At 45.1% G+C, this 8,835-nt stretch overlaps 1 protein-coding gene across 1 annotated transcript in view; it reads right to left on the bottom strand.

Moving 5' to 3' along the window:
- Nucleotides 1-3,695: 3,695 nt before the first annotated feature.
- The window catches only part of nup210 (nucleoporin 210), a 178,097-nt gene continuing 172,957 nt past the window's right edge, over nt 3,696-8,835 (bottom strand). Inside the window, 1 exon segment of the mRNA XM_034172768.1 lies at nt 3,696-5,416. Within this exon segment, the coding sequence (XP_034028659.1) occupies nt 5,313-5,416 (104 nt within the window). The 3' untranslated portion in view covers nt 3,696-5,312.

The raw sequence follows: 8,835 nt of genomic DNA, 5'->3' as shown, positions 1-8,835 counted from the left end.
TCCTCCAACCGATTGTCTAACCGTATAACGAGAACCAAAGATCGGATGCCCTGTCCTGGGTGCATGAACGGGAAGTCAAGACCGAGCTGTCGGATCCACCGGAACCCATTCTACCGGAGTCCGCTATCGTGGCTACCCTAACCTGGGAGGTGAAGAAGACCGTCCGGGAGGCCCTGGCACGGAGCCCGGATCCCGGAACAGGACCGAAAGACAGATTGTACGTCCCACCAGAGGCCAGAGCTGCCGTTCTGGACTTCTGTCTCGGGTCCAAGCTCTCCTGCTACCCAGGGGTGCGTAGGACCGTGGCAGTGGTCCGGCAGCGCTTCTGGTGGGCGTCCCTGGAGACTGATGTCCGGGCTTACATCCAGGCCTGCACCACCTGCGCCAGGGGCAAGGCGGACCACCAGAAGGCACAGGGACTCCTACAGCCACTTCCTGTGCCTCACCGCCCCTGGTCCCACATCGGTCTGGATTTTGTCACGGGCCTCCCGCCGTCCCGGGGACACACCACCATTCTCACGATAGTGGACCGATGCTCCAAGGCGGCCCACTTCGTGGCCCTCCCGAAGCTCCCGTCAGCCCAGGAGACGGCGCATCTCCTGGTCCACCATGTCGTCCGGCTGCATGGGATACCAACAGACATCGTTTCGGATCCCGGTCCCCAGTTCTCCTCGCAGGTGTGGAGAAGTTTCTGCCGGGAACTGGGGGCCACCATAAGCCTCTCGTCTGGGTATCACCCACAGACTAACGGACAGGTCGAACGGGCCAACCAGGAGTTGGAGCAGGCCCTTAGGTGCAAGACCTCCGCACACCCGACGGCTTGGAGTGAACATCTGGCCTGGATCGAGTACGCTCATAACAGCCAAGTGTCCTCTGCCACCGGCCTCTCCCCGGTCGAGGTGTGTCTGGGGTACCAACCCCCTTTGTTTCCTTTGGTGGAGGGAGAGGTCGGTGTGCCCTCGGTCCAGGCCCACCTGCGGAGATGCCGTCGGGTGTGGCGCACCGCCCGTTCGGCCTTGTTGAGGGCCCGGACGAGGGCTAAAGCCCATGCAGACCGTCGACGGTCCCCGGCCCCCGCATACCAGCCCAGACAGGAGGTATGGCTTTCCACCAAGGACATTCCACTACAGGTCGAGTCTCCTAAACTAAAAGACTGCTTCATTGGACCCTTTACCATCCTCAAGGTTCTCAGTCCTACCGCAGTGAGGCTCCAACTCCCGGCCTCACTGCGGATCCATCCGGTTTTCCATGCCTCCAGAATCAAGCCGCATCACACCTCACCCCTCTGTGCACCCGGTCCGGCGCCGCCTCCTGCCCGTATTATCGACGGGGAGCCGGCTTGGACAGTTCGCCGGCTCTTGGACGTCCGTCGAATGGGCCGGGGCTTTCAGTATTTGGTGGACTGGGAGGGGTATGGACCCGAAGAACGCTCCTGGGTGAAGAGGAGCTTCATCCTGGACCCGGCCCTCCTGGCCGATTTCTATCGTCGCCACCCGAACAAGCCTGGTCGGGCGCCAGGAGGCGCCCGTTGAGGGGGGGGTCCTGTTGTGTGGGCCACCAGAAGAGGAGGTACTGCTGGCCCACCACCAGAGGGCGCCCTGCCTGAAGTGCGGGCTTCAGGCACGAGAGGGTGCTGCCGCCTCAGGAACAAGCCGTCGTGACAGCTGTCACCCATCATCCGTGACAGCTGTCACTAATCATCCAATCCACATCTGGAATAAAAGCAGGAAGACACCTCCACCACACTGCCGAGATATCTTGTACCAGAGGTAATATCCTCAGCCTTTTTGTGGTATTTTGTAAATCAGTTTATTGTGTTTGCAGGAGTACCGGTCCTTTTTGTGGAGGCTGTGCAAGACGGTACTCTTTTTCCTCTGAGGGATCGCTGCAACGTATTGAGTGAGAGGTGGAGGTGGAATTCCCACCAGGATTGTTACTGTGTGTTCACACACCCACCCTTGACTCTCTTTGCTTTCTGCCAGCAGTACCAGATCCAACACGCCGTGAAGGTGGCCACCTGGGGACTTCGGGACTTGGCGGCTCCAGTATTCCTCGGGTTCGGTGGCAGTGGAAATCGTGTGGTTCCGGTTCGTTTCCAGACGGGCGTCTCCTATCGTCGAGCCTGCCCACACGACACCTTTATTGATTGACTGTTGCACATTCTGTAATCTGCTGTGTTTGGTTGTGTCATTCACAACAGTAAAGTGTTATAATTTGACTCCGTCCATTGCCCGTTCATTTATGCCCCCTGTTGTGGGTCCGTGTCACTACACTTTCCCAACACATAAAGCGGTTGAGTTGTTTTGACAAAGTCTTTATCACATAATGCATCATTTTAATCCAATTACATTTTTTCCACAAATCTGATTGGTTAACTGTGTGAGACTTCAGACCATAAAATATCGCGCTGGCAAAATATTTGACCGTTTCACATTTGATGTATTACTCCGTGCCCTGACCATGTTGCTACGCAGGCGTCAATAATGGCGCTGTCAGCTGAGAGCAAGAGAAACTGGCGGAGCGACGAAGCCTGCCAAAATAAGTGGATTTAACTAGATTGAGTGATGGATTTAACTCAATGCAGCTGATGAGATGGAGAAATCTGTGGGTCTGTTCACAGAATTTCCAGTTTTGCATGAACACGCTGTTGCTTCGGTAAGCTTTGACAAGCTGACTACACCATTTTACAAGGATTTGGAAAGTGACCAGGTGGAGAGACATTTTGTCCAGGTCGAATTACTTACAGAAAAATAAACCGTGCAAACGATGGAATTGGATTAGAATGGGAATAACCCCCTTGTGTCTGATTTGTGGACATTAATGCTGGATTACGGTCGCAAATATCCATTTTAAAACTCAATTTGCAACCATAAAATCCAGCATTAACGTCCACAAATCATCACACACAACAGGGTTATTCCCTAGATTAAAGACAAAATTCCAATTAGCTCTCCTTTAAGGCAACAGACAATTTTTCATCATACACATATGGTGTTCAACCATTGTATGAAGTTTGCCATGTTTTCTGGAAACTGTCTCCTTAAACAACAAAAAAGTCTGCTAATTTATATGGAACCCCCCCCCCAAATAAATGGTTAGAACTAGAAGCACTTGGAGAGCACAAACCTCAGCCATGGCCATAGGGTCACTGACGTCACATGGAACACCCTTTGACAAAAAGACTTAATCCACGTCGTTTCAGGTATCTACCGTCATGTTTCAGATTCAGTGGTTAAACCCTTAGATCTTCAGTAAATGTATTTATAAAGAGAAACTGCATGAACTACACGTGTTTTTTTATTTTCTAAAACGTTTATTCAATGAGGAGAAACAAATGCTAAATTATTGTCGTAACTTAATTTTTGTTCAGCCTTTGTGACCTGTCTTCATGAAGTTGGATGCAAAAATGTTGAAATTGGCCCTATCCTGCAATGATAAAGAATCCTTTAAAAATAATTACTGGATCCGGATCGTGTTCCGGCTCATTACCAAAATTTAATGACTTCTAAGTTAGGCCAAGATACACCCCTGGTAAAAATTTCATTGAAATCCGTTGAGGATTTTTTGAGTAATCCTGCTAACAAACCAACCAACCAACAAACAAATGGACACGACTGAAAACAAGCTCCTTGGTGGAGGTAATTTCAATATTTATATAGGGCTTTTTAAAAGGTATCAAAGCACCCAATAAAATAAATGAAATAAGTGGCAATAATAAAAAGTACACAACAACGCACACAAATCCCAAATTAAATAGCTAAAAGAAAAAGGTGCAGCTGAACCCTGGTGAGACTTGTACCTGTTTTCATTTTCAAGAGGCTTTAGTTTTTTGTTTTTTTTTTTGGCAGGTGCAACTTATAAACCATAAAGTACAGCAACTTAAATCCATATAGGTTTAGGAGTTGCACTTGAAGACAAGAGACCAGTGTGCTCCCCTTGTGTGAAAGTTCAGTGAAATCCATAAAGCAGTTTAGGAGTTAGTTGCTGCAATTAGGAAATCTGTATCATATGAAGCAACACTTTAAAGCCAAAATTCCAATTATCATCCCTTAAAGATGGTGGTCTGGAATGATTGTCATTCATGCACAATTGACATGTGGTATGTTAAAATCCAGCAAATGGTTTAGGAGGAATTGCACTTGCATTTATATTGAGATGGACAGGGTGATTTGTATAACTCCCAAAATTTCTATATGGGGGGAAGTGTAATTATAACAAATCTACATCTTGTGTATGAAATGAATTTACTTAGATGTGACAAAGCAAACATGAGCATTTTATATATATGTGCAACATTTGATAAAACCATTGATGAAAGTAAAAACTTTGATCAGCAAGAGAATATTCAAAGAACGCTTCTTTCTCTGGTGTACGTCCAAAGCTGGTCAGACATATTTACAAGGAGTGACTGAAAATAACCAAAGCAGAACTTTTATCATTACAGTAAAATAATCCTGAAATGAAATTCACAAGCCAACAGTCACTGTGTGTATGTATCACAAATTTCTGATTTTGTTGTTCCCTGGAATACACAAATATATCATTAAAATAATGTCACACTTCAAACATTTGGGGGGGGGGGGGGGGGGGGGGAACATAAAAACATACCATTTTCAAAAGTGACTGAAGCAAAGTTGGGATAAAAAAAAAATAAAAAAAATCACATTTAACCATTTCACATTAACAAATTAACAAGGACCTCTGAGTTATGTGGCTCAAAACCTCAGTAATGTTAAATCAACAGGGACGCAAAACTCCAAAATGCCCTAGACAGAAATGAAAGACTTTTTTCCTGCCTCAAATGAATCACATATGACAACTGTTTCAGTGTACAGGTTTCACAAAATGTATAAAAGCTGCATCAATCGTTTCCTCTCCTACAAACATCAAGTTAATGTCAGGTGAGAATGCAAAAATGTCCTGAGTTACTAAATTTCACATCGTGTCAAATGATTTACACAGGTTAAGTAGAATACAAACGGCAAACGAACACACAAAACAACAGTAACTTAGCACAGCATAACGCTTGTTTCAGCACACCTCAAAATCCTAAACAATCTGTTGAATAAGGACTTTCACAAAATTAATTCAACAGGACAACCACAAAACAAGATCAACTCAATTATAAACAAATGACCACAATAACAGTCTTGCAGTCTTACAGGTCTTAGCTGGCGCATTTTTTTTTTATTTTTTTTTGGTACTTTTAAACAGTTACCAAAGTATGAAATCCAACATTTTACAGTCAGTCAGTCATTCTGAAGGCAGGGGGTTCCTCTACTCTTGAAGACGACGCGTCAGGCGGGACTTCATCAAGATTTATAATCTGGAGAAAACAATCGTAAATTGGGGCTGCTTTTTCGCTCACTGCTAAGAGTTGTATGGTTGAAGGTATTTGCTACCGGAGAGCCGAAACCTGAAAGTGTCAAACATACAGCACACAATTAAAAACAAACAAAAGCTGAGCAATCTAAGTTATACGCACACACAGCCTTTAGTCTTTTCTACATTCTGCCACAAGCAGGTGCTTCTATTTTTACACACCCACATACAGACTCGGTGGCAGAAGACATCAAATGCACTATAGTTCTCAGTCATGGTAATGGCAACATAATACTTAGCTAAACTGACTAAACCAACTGAACTACAAAAACACAATAAATCAACAACACTAACAACACTAAACCAAAAACCCATTACCTCCATGGTGCACTGCAGCACAATGTCCATTGTTCACTGTTAGCTAATATTGCCAATTTCTCCAAAAATATTAGTCCCATCAGCTTTACATTTTCACAGCATTCATCCTTGACCTAAAATACATAAGCATGCTGAACGGCAAATGTCAGCTCTCCCCAGTTTATCCATGATCGAAGCCACACACACACACACACACGCGCGCGCGCGCGCGCCACTTGCCTATTATAATATAGATAATGCATACAGTCAGACTGTATATAGTTTGTGATATTTTATGTTAATGCTTGTGTACCTATATTTCTTCTTACCTGCCATGTTTTATCAACATTTTTACTGTGCATCAAGTAGACTACAATTAAAAAAAAACATTCAGCTTTTTTGTGTTATTCTCTACATTATTGCATATTTATATGTATTTTATTGCCAAATTAAATTCTTCTCCCCCTCAAACTGCCACCTTATCGTGGTAGGGGAGTTTGCGTTCCCGGATGATCCTAGGAACTAAGATGTCGGGGGCTTCATGCCCCTGGTAGGGTCTCCCGTGGCAAACAGGTCCTAGGTGACGGGCCAGACTAAGGGCAGTTCAAAAGCTCCCATGACCAACTAGCCTACATGTGTTTTGTGGATCCGGGAGTACAGGGTCGGGGGTCCTTTGCTAAGGGCTATCCGGTCCCTGTACGACCGCAGCAGGAGCTTGGATTGGATTGCTGGTAGTAAGTCAAACCTGTTCCCAAATGCTTACTGAGTGTTGTTAGAAGGATGTAACACAGTGGTAAACATACCACTGTCCCAGCTTTTTTGAAACATGTTGCAGGCATCCATTTCAAAATGAACAAATATTTGCACAAAAACAAAGTTTATCAATTTGAACATTAAATATCTTGTCTTTGTGGTGTATTCAGTTGAATATAGATTGAAGAGGATTTGCAAATCATTGTATTCTGTTTTTATTTACATTTTATACAATGTCTCAACTTCACTGGAATTGGGCTTGTGTGTATATATATACACATATATATATATATATATATATATATATATATATACACACGAGGTCTGATGAAAAAAGCAGTCCTTTTTATTTTTTCAAAAAATAAATGGATTTGATTCATATGTTTTTACGTCAGACAAGCTTGAACCCTCGTGCGCATGCGTGTCGGTGACGTCATTCGCCTGTGGGCAGGCCTTGAGTGAGGAGTGCTCCACCCCGCCCGTCGGAATCTCTGTCTGAATAGCCGCTGCGGACAGCGCGCGTTGCTTTATCAACATTTTTTCTGGACCTGTGAGGGATATCCGAGTGGACACTATTCGAGAAATTAAGCTGGTTTTAGGTGAAAAGTTTAACGGCTGATGAGAGATTATGGGGTGTTTCTGTCGCTGTAAGGACTTCCCACGGAGCGGGACGTCGCGCAGCGCTTCCAGGCACCGTCGTCGGCCTGTTTCGACCTGAAAACATTCTAATTTAAGGCTTAATTCACCCAGGACGTCGTGAGAGAACAGAGAAGATTCAGAGCAGGCCGGCATGAGGACTTTATGCAGACATTCCACTGTTTAAGGCCATTTTGTAATGAAAGACGTGCGCGCAAATTCGGCGAGTCGTTTCCGTGACGACTCGGCGAATTTGTGTGCGCCACGACAGGAAAAACACCTCCGTGTTGAAAACCATTTGTAAAATTCAGGCGTCTTTTGAAGGCTTTCAACAAGTGAGTAACTGAGAAATTGTTTAACAGCTTGGGCATGTTCCAACTTGCCCGTTAAGGTTTCCAACGGAGGTGTTTTTCCTGTCGCGACCCCCCGCGGTCGGGTCCGGCCTGACATGCGACTCTGCCCGCACGTTCTTTCAATACAAAATGTCCGTTAACAATGGAATGTCCGAATAAACTCCTCATACCGACTTATTCTGAAAGTTCTCTGTTCTCTGACGACTTCCTGGGTCAACAGAGCCTGAAATGTGGAAGTTTTCAACTTGAAACGGCGAGACGCTGCCACCTCGAAGCGCAGATCGCCGTCAGGCACCGTGGGCCGTCCTTAAAGCAACACTACCAGACCAAAATCTCTCATCAGCCGTTAAAATTTTTACAGAAAAGCAGCTGAATTTATAGAATGGTGTTCACTCAGTTGTGCCTTACAGTTTTTGAAAAATTTTTTATCAAACAAAGCAGCAGTCTCTGAGCCATTCCTAAACAATGAAAAAACGACGACAGGGGTGGGTCACTCCTCACTCAAAGACTGCCCACAGGCGAATGACGTAACCGACAGGCGTGAAAAAACTCTCGCATGCCCTCGAGGGTTCAAGCATGTCTGATGTAGTCACACGTGATTCAAATCCATATGGTTTTTGAAAAAAAATAATAAGGTCCATTAATTTTATCACAGACCTCGTATATATACGAGGTCTGTCCATAAAGTAACGGCCCTTTTTATTTTTTTCAAAAACTATATGGATTTCATTCATATGTTTTTATGTCAGACATGCTTGAACCCTCGTGCGCATGCGTGAGTTTTTCCACGCCTGTCGGTGACGTCATTCTGGAAATGGTGGAATGAAAAGGACTTTTTTCCCCATCAGAATTTTTTCAGAAGCTGTTAGAGACTGGCACCTGGAAACCATTCGAAAAATTTATCTGGCTTTCTGTGAAAATTTTACTTGCTGCACAGAGAATAAGGACTTCAACTACAGCTTTAAGGACCCGCTGATGAAGCAAGACAAAGGAACACCTCCGTTTCGGAGTGTTAGAGGACAAGTTTGGACATGTCCAGCTCTCCACAAGTTCTCTTATACTCACTCGACAGGTAAGCACTGAAAGCCGAGATAGGCATGTCCAAACTTGTCCTCTAACACTCCGAAACGGAGGTATTCCTTTGTCTCGCTTCATCAGCGAATCGGTCGTGATGCGTGAAGCCTCTGCGCGGCTTTCCATGACAAAATCTCTTGTTAAAAGTGAAATCTAACGGAAAATGGCTGATGTCCAGCTCTTGTGATAACCAGAGAAAGAGTACACGACGGTCTCATATCCACAGAGCCATCAGCTTAGAAATGATCCAGTGGTTTGTGCCGCGACGTCGCAGCTCAGAGTGCGGCGCACCGACCGTCCTTAAAGGGGTCCTTAAAGCTGTAGTTAAAGTCCTTATTCT

The sequence above is a fragment of the Thalassophryne amazonica genome, chromosome 6 (assembly GCF_902500255.1).
Source record: "Thalassophryne amazonica chromosome 6, fThaAma1.1, whole genome shotgun sequence".
Taxonomy (NCBI): Eukaryota; Metazoa; Chordata; class Actinopteri; order Batrachoidiformes; family Batrachoididae; genus Thalassophryne; species Thalassophryne amazonica.
This window is presented reverse-complemented; position numbering and strand designations above follow the sequence as displayed.